Raw genomic sequence first — 14,020 nt, forward strand, 5'->3', positions numbered from 1 at the left:
TATTTCATAACCCTTTGGAAAAACATTGGAGTGGATCTACATGAACAGAGCAGTGTGTGCAGTTATTAAGTCTATGGAGCGATGCCAAGCAGCAGCAAATCAGTTATGCTCAAGGCACATAGAAATAATTCATTGCAGTACTCTGAAAGCAGTTGAGGCATGGGTGCAACACGGCAACATATTTTCTATGAGGACAGCCGAGCCCAGGTATTTCTGCTTGAATTTTAAGATCCACAGACTAGTTGACAAGTTTGACTGTCCGATTAATGCAAATGTGCCGTTCTGTTCTGAATCCAGTATCGAATTCAAATATGGAGAGCATGATGTAGTAGCCTGTCTCCCATCCACTGACTAAAGCAGGGTTCTGTAGGAGATTCCATATAAATGACGGAGACTGACACAAGGCAACCACCTGCATAAACACATGGAGAAATATTATTGTTGGTCAGATCAATGTGACTCCATTTCCTCATTAAATTCCCCTTTTTTTGGTAGAAAATACAGTGTTGCACTTCCTGCCGTTCCTAACACTTTTTTCTTTTTGCAGGAACCTGCTGTGGAACCCACTGTCCTTTCGTGACTTTCAACCCGCATGAAGGACCAAGAGGAGAGCTAAAGCAACCCAGTGTTTTTGGAGAGGCAGAGAAGAGAGGCTAACTTCCTTACTTTGTTCTTATGAGAAACGGTCTCCCCGGACTCCTGTCTCAGCTCACCCTGTACTGTTTAGTTTCTGCATGTAGCCACCACTCTGAGGTGCATTAAAAGAGTGAACCACAAAGAGGAAAGAAGAAAGAGTAGGAGATAAGGAGAACAATACTGCATAATTAGTATTACCGAGTTTGTGTCAGAGCTAGCAACCACGAGAAGAGACTTCTGAAGACAACTGGGCTCTGAAGAATACTGCGGCTTACCTTCAGGACGTTTGTATGTGTGTGTGTGGGTGTATGTGTGCACACCTCTTTCATTTTCAAAGGACTTGAATTTGTATTTGGATGCGTATTTAGCCTTTCATTATGACCCTGCGAGGAGGCTTTGAGAGAGCACGGATTGGCAGCCACAGAAGTGTCTGCTTCTGGGTGCTGCTGCAGGCTTGCTATTTCTTGATCACCTTGGCAGCCAAACCCAAAACGCCAGGCCACACACACCTTAACTCAATACGCATTGATGGGGACATATCTCTGGGAGGGCTGTTCCCAGTGCATGCCAGGGGAAATGACGGCAAAGCCTGTGGGGAGCTGAAGAAGGAGAAAGGGATCCACAGGCTGGAGGCCATGTTATTTGCCCTGGATCGTATCAATAATGACAATGAGCTGCTGCCTAATATCACTCTGGGGGCGCGTATCCTGGACACCTGCTCCCGGGACACCCATGCTCTGGAGCAGTCGCTGACATTTGTTCAGGCACTGATTGAGAAAGACTCAACTGATATCAAGTGTCTCAGCGGAGGGCCGCCCATCATCACTAAGCCTGAGAGAGTGGTGGGAGTGATTGGTGCGTCTGCCAGCTCTGTGTCAATCATGGTAGCCAACATTTTGCGTCTCTTCAAGGTCAGTTTCGCCGAAAGCATTCACTCTTACTTTACTTTTTCTTTAAAATCTCTTTGATCACGGTTGCAGTGGACAGATATAGAGTTCCATACAGCACATTTTCTACAGCATATACAGCTCATGTGAAAAAAATTTAAAGAAAAAGATAAATCTGAAGTTTAAACTTACACCATGTCAATATCAACAAACTGTAAATGAATTGACATAGGCACATGGACTCATACACTCAGTTTAAATTGGCTTTTTAAAGTCTCAATCAACGACAAGTCACAAGGCTGATTGACATGTTACAGGGCTCTAGACTAACTTTTTCATTGGTTGCACCGGTGCGCCTAACTTTTACATCTAGGTGCACTAGCATATATCCATGGCATCCATGTTTGTTTGTTTACTCTGTTGTCTGCACCATGAATCTATTATAAAAGGTCAGCAAACGGCCTGAACGCCTAGTAGGTGCGCACGCAAATTCACATATACTGACACACACACACACACACACACACACTGACACACACACACACACACACACACACACACACACACACACACACACACACACACACACACACACACACACACACACACACACACACACACACACAGTCAGAGGATCCTAGGGACACTTCCAAAAAGACGAGAGGAGCGGTTGGAATGTTTGCAGAAACGTGCGCACATATGGAAGTAAATGAGTGTCATCGGATTTTGAAAATAAAAAGCCATTGAATTTTAAGCACTGAATATTTATGCATTGAAATCTGAATTTTTTTCAGCATTGAAATAATGTATCTGAATTTTTTGCCGCATTGAAATAATGTATCTGAATTTTTTGCCTCTGAATTCAACTCATTAAATTTTAAACAACTAATTTTCACCTTTATTTTACAATGTTCTCAAATTCAAAATCAAATATTCAACGTTAAAAAATTAAACGACTGATGCAGGAAGGCAAATCAGGTTTTAGCCATGTCAAATGGCAACGCAAGTAACGATGGTGCTTCAGTGAGTACAAACATGTTTCTATATATATGCTAGCCATTATATTCTTCCCTATATAGAAACATGTTTGTACTCACCCAAGCACAATCGTTACTTGCGTTGCCGTTTGACATGGCTCAAACCTGATTTCCCTTCCTGCATCAGTCAGGGATATCCAAGGCAACAAGCTAATATTCCCACTGGCTCTCTTTGTTTGAACGCGATCTAGCATCTATGATCGAATTGCTCTTCCTTGGGTCCCCAAAGTTTTACTCTGAATTTTGCAGTTGAATTTGGCACGTAACATTTTTTAACGTTGAATATTTGATTTTTAATTTGAGAACATTGTAAAATAAAGGTGAAAATGAGTTGTTTAAAATTGAATGAGAATTCAGAGGCAAAAAATTCAGATACATTATTTCAATGCGGCAAAAAATTCAGATAAATTATTTCAATGCTGCAAAAAATTCAGATATGTTATTCCAATGCATGAATATTCAGTGCTTAAAATCCAATGGCTTTTTATTTTCAAAATCCGATGACACTCATTTACTTCCATAGCACATATATTTACAAAAAATCGCAATCGCAGCCATTTGTGCGGTTATGTGATTGCACTAGCTAACATCGCGTTTACTATTAAATTCACTCAATATTACATTTAACATGACGAGATTTAGGAGCTAGTTTTAGCGCTAAAATGCTTTGTGAATTACACTTATCTTAAAATGTTAGGAGTCCTAAATTAGGAGTGAAACGCCCCTTATTTTTGAGAGTTACTCCTAAATCAGCACGTTAGGACCTTCTCTTAGCCTTAAAATGCTTTGTGAATAGGGCCCCTGGTGCACTGGTGCGACAAGTGAAAATATCTAGGCACACTCATAGATAGTAAATAATATGGATGTAGCATCCGGGCTGACCTCAGTTATTCACACGGCATCCAATAATCCTGGTTTGTGCGCGTCGCCATTTTGTGAGATTTTTACTCCGCCTCACGTCAGGGGAGGGAGATAGCTGACGTATACCTCCGAGGCAAAGTGAGGGACAACCAAGCCCCAACCTCAGCGATTTTTACCAGCATCCAATAAGGAAGTGACCACAACTGTAGTAACCAGGAAGTGCCACTGGGGGCTGGGAGCAGAAGACAGCCATCTCTCATTGACTCCAATGTTAAACATGCCGTTTTCACAGCATTATTAAACCTATTTACAGCCTGGGCCACGAAACCATTTTAGTCTGTATGTTTAGGTCATATCTCCATGACAACACTGAGGGGGGTGAATGTTTTTGGCCCACGCCATGCCTCGGAGGTATACGTCAGCTACATGGACGTCGATTTGGCTAAACAAGTGGGGGGGACAAACAGGCATTCTGGAGTGCATTTTCAAAAGTGGGGGGGACAATGAGGAAACATCTTTTTTTCTCTTTAGTGCAGGTAATGAACGGTTCTGAAAGACGGCATACCCGCTCACTAATGAATACAATGTATACAAAACACTGATGTCTGACACATTTGATGAAAAAAGCATTTTCAAAAAGCAGCGGACATATGAGCCACTAGCTGCTCCCCGTAGCCCAACCAAACATGACGAAAACAAAAGGAGCTTGGGAAGGTAGTTCCGACTGAGCACATCGAGCCGAAGCACGGCTGGACTGTCGCACAACAATATTACTCCGCCTCGGTCTCCATGGCAACCTAGCTAGTAGCATAGCCATGATCAGCTTCAATTACTTCTTGATAAACAACCAGTGACGTGCGGTGAGGTCAGTGAGTGGGTAGGCACTGAGTTCTGAAAGCCAGATTTCTCTAAACCTATATATTGTTAAATCAAAAACAATAAACAACAAACAGGCACGCACGGCCGATTTCAAATAAGTTCCTCCCTTTCTTTCTCTCTCTCACTCACTCACTCACTCACTCACACACACACACACAGACGGGACGTATATGAAATGTCACGACGGTGACTTCAGGTTTGCCCGTAGCCTACTGTAGTTTGGTCTAAATGATTAAACATCGCATCCATCGACTTAACGGACCCGTCCCTCACACGGAGGGCCGAAAAAACGTAAGGCAACAAGTCAAACCTTCGCCGATTCAAACTACCGGTACTACTTCTATTCAACTTAAAAATAAAAGACAGCATTCATCATTATGTAGGACTACAGCATAACTGATGGCAACTCCACTCCATAAACTTTATCTTAATAGATAAAGTACCAGTAGCATGCCCCATGGACCTGTCCAGCATCAGAATGTAACCATTTATCCACATTGCAGAGCTTAGGTTTGTCCGTCAGTAACAATGAAAACACAACTGCTCAATTAAATATAAAATGCAGAATGGATTGCACTCTGTATCAATTCATCCAACTTTATTATTAAATAAACCCCAAAAAAGTTTCTGACTCACCAATCTCACTCCCTGGCTGTAGAAATAAGCAAGACGATAGTAATCCAGTGATAGTCTGACTGACAGCACAGCTAGCTAGCATCCTTCCGTTCATGTAGGCTACCTGTCCGTTTGAAATGCTCGAACATTGTTTGTCCCTGTTGCTGCTGTACACCGTCCAAGGCTGGCGCAGGCCTTTCTCTTGCTGTTCATTCTGTTCCTTTTTAAATTATAATCCAATTTGTTAAAATTCCTCCAGTCTGAAATATCTGCGGGCACGGCAGCTGCAATGTTGACTTAAAAATCCGCGGGGGTAATGCGACGTGAATGAGCATAGCCAACGTAATGACGTTGGCCTAAGCTGCGTAAATGTCTAGTAATATCTCGATTTTAATTGGTCCATGAATGATATGTAATGTAAAGGCTTATGTGGCATACCATTTACGTAACAAAGGCACAAAGAATTATGCTTATTTGCGTACATGTTAAATAATACAGAATCAAGTGCGCATGCGCGAAACCTTTTTTCTTGCCGTCCACAATGAATAGGCGCAAAGGCACTGATTCTTTGCCGTACACAATGAATGGGAAACAGCAAAGGCACAATATTTTTTTGGCATAACTTACTAACTGCCACGTTTCGAATCAAAACGTCTACACTTTTTTAAAGTAATCGCGGATTACATGTAAAGATCGAAATAATTAACAGTAACAGTAATAATACAAATATAAGTTTATTTAATAAAAAAAATATTTTATTTTATTTTATTTTTATTTTTTTGCACACGGCGCCCGCACGTCACTGTAAACAACATCGTCAGTATCCATGTGCCGCGACACAAGCTGCTGTTAGTGTCCGCTACATTAACAGTCATTAGTGGGCATAGAGGATGGTAATCCCTACAGTTTACACTTCACAACGGGACACTTAAAGCCACTCGCTGTTGTCTCTCTGCTGCTGATTGAAATGCATCAGTCTTCTCTGGTGTGCAAACTACCGGAGACTTCGGAGCATGTTTTCTCTGGTGTGCAAACTATAGTGAGTGTGTGTGTGTGTGTGTGTGTGTGTGAGAGTGTGTGTGAGAGTGTGTGTGTGTGAGAGAGAGAGAGAGAGAGAGAGAGAGAGAGAGAGAGAGAGAGAGAGAGAGAGAGAGAGAGAGAGACCTTAACGCTGTGTTTTAATACGGCTGGACACACTCCATGTCCGGCTTAAAAAGTGGGGGGGACAAAATGAGTCTTGACGAAAAGTGGGGGGTACATGTACCCCCCATCCCCCCCGTAATCGACGTCTATGGTCAGCTATCTCCCTCCCCCTCACAAAATGGTGACGCGCACAAACCAGGATTATTGGATGCCGTGTGAATAACTGAGGTCAGCCCGGATGCTACATCCATATTATTTACTATCTATGGGGACAACGGGCGGAGAGCTGTCACTCAAGAGATCGCGCCAATACATTTTAACCTCCAAAAGAATAAAAACTAGCGTGGTCCAAAAAAATTCACCCCCCTCAGTGTTGTCCTCAGTGTACTAAATATAGAGACTAAAATGGTTTCGTGGACCAGGCTGTAAATAGGTTTAATAAGACTTTGAAAATGGCCTGTCTAACAAGTGAGTCAAAGAAACATGGCTCAGTCTTGGTACCACCCCCCAGTGGCACTTCCTGGTTACTACAGTTGTGGTCATTTCCTTATTGGATGCTGGTAAAAATTGCTGAGGTTGGGGCTTGGGCACACTCCACAGATATTTAGCTGCATGTGCGCCCTAAACAGGTGAACTCTGGAGCCCTGAATGTTATAAGGCGGCCATAATAAATTCTGCACACCTACCTACATGTTGGTTTTAAGGAAAGTGGTGAATTATTTCCCTGACAAGCCTGGCATCAGTGTCCAGCCATAACAAGCTCTAGTCCTATGTCCACTTGTATGTATCTAGTGCCATGCACAGACCTGTCACACAAGTTTCACAAACAGGGGAATGCACACTTTTATTAGCCTTACTGCTGAGAAAAGGGAGGTTGGTGACATATTTCACACAGGAACTGTCTCATTGTTGGGCACTATAGAAGCACGCAGTAGTCTGGCTACTGATCCAGCACCCTATGCCAATATTCTCTCAGCCTGCCGAGGACTCTGGTGTATATAAATAATTAGCCTGTGAGAGATGTGTCTACAGAAGGTCATCAACAACGACCAGTCCCCAATCACCCTTCCTACCTGAACCAAGGGTATTGAAGATAGATAACACTGCTCAGAATGTCTTGATGTTGATAAATGAATGAATGAATACTTTATTCCGGACTCGAAGTTCCACATAAAAAGACAATACAAATACATGACAACACAAATTAAAATACATACAAGCAACGATTCCAATGTTTCCACAACCCAGAGGAGAACCTTGTATCACTCTGTTTAGTGTCAGTGAGTGCAATTATTACTTTGTTTTTTGACTCTAAAAGTCGACACATAAATTTAAGTACAGAGCACTAGGAAAAATACACATTATATACATCACCAAAAAGTGACTAATATAGTACTCCAACAATGTCACCTTTCCCTCCCCGCAGAAGACATGTTCACAATATAAAGGTCTCATTACACTGTTGAACATGTTTACTAATAGGCCCAGAAACCTGAAATGACTGCTGTACGTTATGCTACTGCACAACTTTCCAATCCCAAATTTTCCATCCAACAAGGATGTTACTGCTGCCAGACTACTTGTTGAGGGCACATAAATCACCAGAGGAGGGCCTGTCCACTCACAGGCTTGTGAGACGTCTTCACACAGATAATTGGCAAGCCTCTATTATGGCAGGGTTTTCCAATGAGTTCTTGTGCATTCCAAATAGCATGCCAAATTCTGCAGTCGGAACAAATTATTATTATTATTATTTTCTTCTCTAAAAGCCATTGGGCTGCATCATCCAAGACTCGGTGTTCTTGGGCAAATAATTGTGCAACACAGAATCTGATGGACTGAAACAGTGTACAGATTATTCACCCTCGGGGCTAAAATCAGAAAAAGCAGGTATCATTTTGTGTGGCCTTTAAGGTATCTGCCCAGTGGGCAACAGCCTGCTTGACATGGCCATGGGCACGATTATCAAATCCCAGAGAGGGATTGAGTTAACATTTTATTTCAGGAGATGGTTACTAAAGGTACCTCTTTAAAAACACTCAGAGAGATAGCTAATACATACCGTACACTTGGATATCTGGGACTGAGAAACTAAAGTCTAGAATTTGTGTCTGAATTTCTTCATCTAGTTGGATGGTTTAGCAATCCATTTATCTCGGATGGCCTTGCAAGCATGAATGGCCTGTATATATGCTGGGTACAATCCTAGATAGTTCAGTCTGTCCTTCACTATAGACACATTTTTTTCTGCACATCACAGCACTGCTGCAGAATAACCATGAGCTGCTGTGTTTGACTCTCTGAATCAGCAGTGGGATCAGATGGAAGGAGCAAAAAGCATAGAGCAGGATTTTAGGCAATAGTGTTTGTGCAAATGCATCAGTCTCCAATGGTAGATTGGCTAACGGGAATAAACATAGGCTTTTCAGTTCCTGCGCGAACAGTTCATATCAGTTCAGCTTTAAAAAGTATCAGGACATTTTGTGTGGCTAAAACATTTCTGGCACATTTCAAGTTTGTTTTCGATCACCAGCATGGCATGATGGGACACCAAGAATAAAACAGGGATGATAAACAGGCAGGTTAGTCAAAGTGGTGCTACTTTTAAGGTACATGTGTAAAAGATCTCACCTGGAAAACTTAAAATTGTCCAAGCACTGTGATCTCTCTAGTTTGAATGTGTAACACTATATGATAATGAATTGTACAGGAGTTTCTAAGGCTGTTGATGTTTTCAACCATTTTTCCAGCAGCACATTGGAACACCTCTGTTCAGCTAAAGAAACAGTGAAACTGTTCATACGCTTAAGTATGACGGAAAAAAAGCTTTATCACCTCAGTCTGAAAAAAGACACCTCATAATATTACTGAACCAGACACAAGAGATCAGATACTTTCTTTATCTTAACATCTTTATTTGTTCAATGTTGAACAAACGTCAGGTATACAGTGTAAATGCAAATAAAAAGCAAAACCTGTCACAACACTGGTGGCCATCTTTTTATTTATTTTGTAAAATATGGTTATTTAAATATTAATTCCAGTAGTATTTCAAATAAACATAGCAGAGAACTGGAAAGCTGTGAAAAGCCTTTAATCAACCTATCTTCTCTTTTGCACTCGACAGGCGGAATAATTTAGCATGAATCACACTGATAGGGGAACAAGAAGCCATGAAAATGTGATTTGCATGAAGCCCAGATGTGGCCCCAGGTAAGAAAAAACATAATGCTGGGACCACCGGGTTAGAAAACGATATTGCATATGCATGAGTTCGACCCGGTACTGATATTTCAATTTATTGTAGCATAACAGATGCATCACTCCTTGTTTTTTCCACTTAGTACCCTTGTTTCTACAAATGATCAAATTTAGTAATGCAAACAAGTTGATACAATATACCTACTGTGCTTATTCATCTCATCATCTCTACCATCCACTGTCCTCTGTTTTGCATTGCTGCATTATATTTTAAATTACTTAATTACATTGTTAGACTTAATATTATGATCCTGATATTTTGTTAAGGTGAGTTTTTTTTATTAAATAATCAATGTTTTGATCATAATTTGCTTTAGATTAAACATGTATCATTTTAAGGGTGATAAAGTAGGAGGGGCAATACATCATTAAAGCAAAGAAAGGGAAGAAAATAACCCCCAACATAATTACAGCCTATGCCACTATTAAAAGGCTAATAACTAAATAGATTTTTACAGAGAATTGGACACTAAGTTGGTGAAGTTTTAATTTTCATTACGCAATTCTGGTGGGAAAAGAGTTATGGTCATTCTCTGGTAATTATCCAAAGGCATTATGGGAAATAAGTTGAACTGAATTAGAGGAACATGATTCAGGTTGGGAGAGGGTAGGTATACCCAGAATTAAATAAGTAATGGAATACAGAACATATATACAGAAAAGAGATATCCGTCAACATGAGAATATCCCACAGTGTATTTTTTTATATGTTTTAAATGTGGTATTTTTGAACAAATACTATTTTGATTTCAGAGTGTTAACATTGCCAAGACCCACAAGAAACCACTCTGTTGCAATGAAATGCAATCTTCTGTTCTTGCTGTAAAGATATTGACTAATAAATAAAGCTTAGGTTTTACTCTCAGCCATCATGGCTCAACAGGTTCAGGCTACCTTCTCCATCATTAAAGTCACATTAAACCATAAGTAGGACTCCCTTGAGTGGGAGGGATGGTTTCACTTCCATGTAAAGAAGTTGTGGCTTCTTTCAAACTTTCAACTGATTTATTCCCCTCACCTGAACTGTTGGAACAAACTAACTATTCATATTAAATTCCAGGCAGTGATGATTATGTGTCTTATTGTGCATACAATAGATTTGAGATAGTTGCTATTATGGTGTGTTACATGCTGGTAATTGTCTTCTTGTGGCTTGAGGCTTCTTTTTTCTGAGTTGCTTGGTTAATTTCCCCTGTTTCTTTGATGGTAAACACACACAAAGAGAGAAAGCATGAAAGCACACAAACTGAACATTATCATTTTGGAATCAGCGCTGTTGACGTGACTTTCCATCCTCATTGGGTAAGAATTTTTTTCCTAACTGTAATTAGCCTCATGCTCACAATTGCCTTTCAGCTACTTCATTTTGGGCCTTTCCTTACCCTCCTCACAGTCTTTGAGTGGCTGAGGGCAAAGTGTCTGCTCAGCACTTGAGAGCAGGCAGGATTCCTTCCCCATGGTGTGCCATGAATATTTTACAATATTGTGACGTAATTTACGCGCTGGGACTGGGGTTGAAAGCTCCCTCCCTGCATCCCCTCATCACTGGGTCCAGCTCTTGGTCTGTTCTCATCTGTTAGGTCTTTACTGCTGCATAAGCAGGACTGCGGTTCACCAGAACTTCAGGTAATTAGTGGCTGGTTGCTTATGATACTTGCAGACGTGCAGATTCTAATTAAAGCTCCCGGCTTTTGATTGTGTCTCGTATACTGACTGGCTTGAGGGATACTGCTGCAGCAGAAAGAAACTGCAGGAACATGCACTTGTGTTTCAGGTATCGAAGTTGACTTGCCGAGACAATCATAATCTGTCGGAACAAAGTGGGGGGTTGCTTGGGCAACTTCCACACAGCAGCTGCCTAAATTAGGTACAAGCAAGCACAGTCAGTCTGCAGGACTGAGTCGTTCCTCTGTGGAGGAGTGAGCTGTGGAACTGTGGAGACAGATGAAGGGAGGAGAGCAGAGGTGGCAGCTAGGTTTACGCTGAGCATAGAGAAGAGGGTTAACTAGTTGGCCGCTGTACTGTCTGTGATACAGAGACTTTGCATCCGCCTCCCTCTTCCCTCATTAGAGAAAGAAACCCTCAGAGGCCTTCAGACACAGTGCCTTACTCCCCCTCAGCATTTCACTGGGTTAAGACAGTGCTTTTATTGGATAAGCCATTCAGCCTACAGTAAAAATGCGTTGAGAAAAAATATCTACAAAAATATGAATACTGATGTATTTTAAAAAGAATGTAACATTTTGCTGTGAATCTAAAGGGATGTGGTTGGTAAAGGGGTACAAGTTGAACAGGTGTATACTGTCCTGTAGTTAAATTTAAACAAGTCTATTTTTGTAATTTGACATATTTGTATGCATTCATTGAAACTTTGTGTTTACTGACGATCTGACGAATGTAAGTACAATATTCAATTTCCTTCTAGCTTAGTTTTGTTCACCACCAACTCCTGCGCTAGGTATTTGGCTATTTAGCTGCTAAATGGTTAAGTATGAGACCAAATCAAAACAGGAAAATAGCAGGCTTTAAACTAAAATAATTAGGTAAAAAATATTAAAATGCTTCAAAAAGCTGAGCAAGACTGAAGAGATTGGTGATCATTTTGACCCATCACTGATATAAAACTGTTGATTAGATAACTTTAAATATTGTCTTCTGACGTAATAGACATTGAAAATTAGAAGTCAGATGGTTCAAAGAACTGACGTTAAAAGAAGTTACAGGGCAGATTTCCACTGACTCACAATAATATGAAAATAAGAAGGGCACAGATTGCATCAATTGTTTGTTCAAAGGGACAATTACATTTCTCAGAGGGTATAATATAAGCTACAATCTGATTTGCTAGTGCTATACTAGACTTGGAAGGTGCTTCCAAGGTGTGTCCTGTCACCTTCACAGAGCCACAACACCCTGGAACTGGTTGGTAATTGAGGAGAGAGAGTTCCACACAGGGACATGATTCAGACTAAGCTCACTCCCATTTTGTGCTAAGTGTAATTTGGTGCACACCACGCTACATTAGTCCATTCACGCAGCCCATCCCCCGGGACCTACCCACCCATGCCCAGCAAATCCCATGTTCTCACCGAAAGCTCTACACTCGGAAAGAACAACCAACATGAACAAACAGAGAAAGCGAATCAGATAAATACCTTAAAAACAAACAGCAATTGTTTACAGTGTGTTCACAGACCAGTGGGCTTCCATGGTTTTATCTGTGCCCCTCAACTTGACTTTTACAACTGAGTGGACCAAATCCATGAAGCTGTCTTTACCCCAGATTGCACACGTTCTCACTCTACCATGCTTTGGCTGCATGGGAGCAGCTCCTTTAGTTCAGGATTAGTTTTGACTCAACTGACTTTGCCCACCCAAGCCAGAGCGGTCAATTCTCAGGACAATCGTGAATGTGAAGGCTGCCTAGAACCTTGCCTTTTATTCTTTGCAGTATTTTATCCCCTCTCTCCTGCTATTTGCAAATCCCTCTGCAGGCAATCCGAACCACTGCTGTTAATCACAAAGCACAGTGACAAAAAGCTACAGTGTGTCTGACTGTCTCCTCCTGTGCCTTCTCTTTCTCGATATGTTCGCTTTCACTCAAATACATTTCTGGCATTTAATTAGTGTGCACTAACAGGCCCACTGAGGGGATGCTGGCAGGGGGGGAAGATGGCTTTTATTTTTCAAATTAATGATTTTATTCTTCTGAGCATTGCCTGAAATATTTCTCAAAGCGAAGAGGGACAACGAAGAGCACAACATAACTAGGAAGTAGGAACAAGGTTTGCTTCTTGTTGTTTTCTGTGTTGGAGCTGTTACTGTACCACAGCAGTTGCAATTTTTCTAGTCTCTTACATTTAAATGTGCATCAGGTACTCTGCTCTGACTCTTCTATAAAAGTCTGAAAAAAAGAAGAAATAATCAGAACAAAATCAAACAAACAGAGCTCAGCCATCACATAGTTTCCTTGAAAAGAGCGTGGGATTAAAGGCTTGGAGCTGTCTCACCTGCATAATCTCACTATCAACCCACCCATCCATCACTGTCCTGCTGTGTGAGGCGCTGCTGCTTAAAATTTACCCAGACTTAAACAAAGGTTTGGAGCCACAAGGATGAAAACAAAAAGGTTTGAGAAGCTCAAACAGATTTGGCAGTAATCAATGGTACCATGACAGCTTCCATATTGATTTTGGGAGAGGGATTCTTTTATAAAAAATACTCTATTTAAGGACTCAAAGTGACAGTGTCAGCTGGTGAAAAGTGAGTGATGAACTGAGAGCTCAGTTATTCATTCATTTCAACACAGAGGTCTATGCATTCTGTTCTGGACTATAAATATAAAACATACGGTATGAGCAAGAAAAGGTCAATGTAATACAAATTTAAGACGGCCATTGTAAAGATGCCTGACATCTAAAAGGGATTGTTCTGTCAGCCTAATGTCAGCATATATCCTCAGCCTACCCTGCAGTGGGGACACAGAGAGAAAGTTTGGCCGCCTTCAGGCCAAGCAGCTTGGACATCATCCAGCCTTCCAGCACATGAGAAAACATGAAAGCTCCCATGAGTCACTGCTGTGACACACAAAGGGACTCGCTTTCTGGTCAGATGCCCTTGGGATTAACCATGAAAAAAGAACATTCAAGTAATCATTTTGAAATTAATAGGTTTGGGGCAAGTTTATTGCAAAATTGTGCA

General features: G+C 41.1%; 1 protein-coding gene across 1 annotated transcript in view; it reads left to right on the forward strand.

The window, feature by feature from the left end:
* Positions 1–1,013: 1,013 nt before the first annotated feature.
* Positions 1,014–14,020, forward strand: part of LOC307253359 (metabotropic glutamate receptor 4-like) — a gene marked incomplete at both ends in the record, with an annotated part of 160,564 nt that continues 147,557 nt past the window's right edge. The window contains one exon of the mRNA XM_080031357.1: positions 1,014–1,547. Coding sequence (XP_079887483.1) covers positions 1,014–1,547 — 534 coding nt within the window. The remainder of the gene's footprint in view (positions 1,548–14,020) is intronic.

Source organism: Ammodytes marinus (genome assembly GCF_949987685.1).
Source record: "Ammodytes marinus genome assembly, chromosome: 7".
Classification (NCBI taxonomy): domain Eukaryota; kingdom Metazoa; phylum Chordata; class Actinopteri; order Uranoscopiformes; family Ammodytidae; genus Ammodytes; species Ammodytes marinus.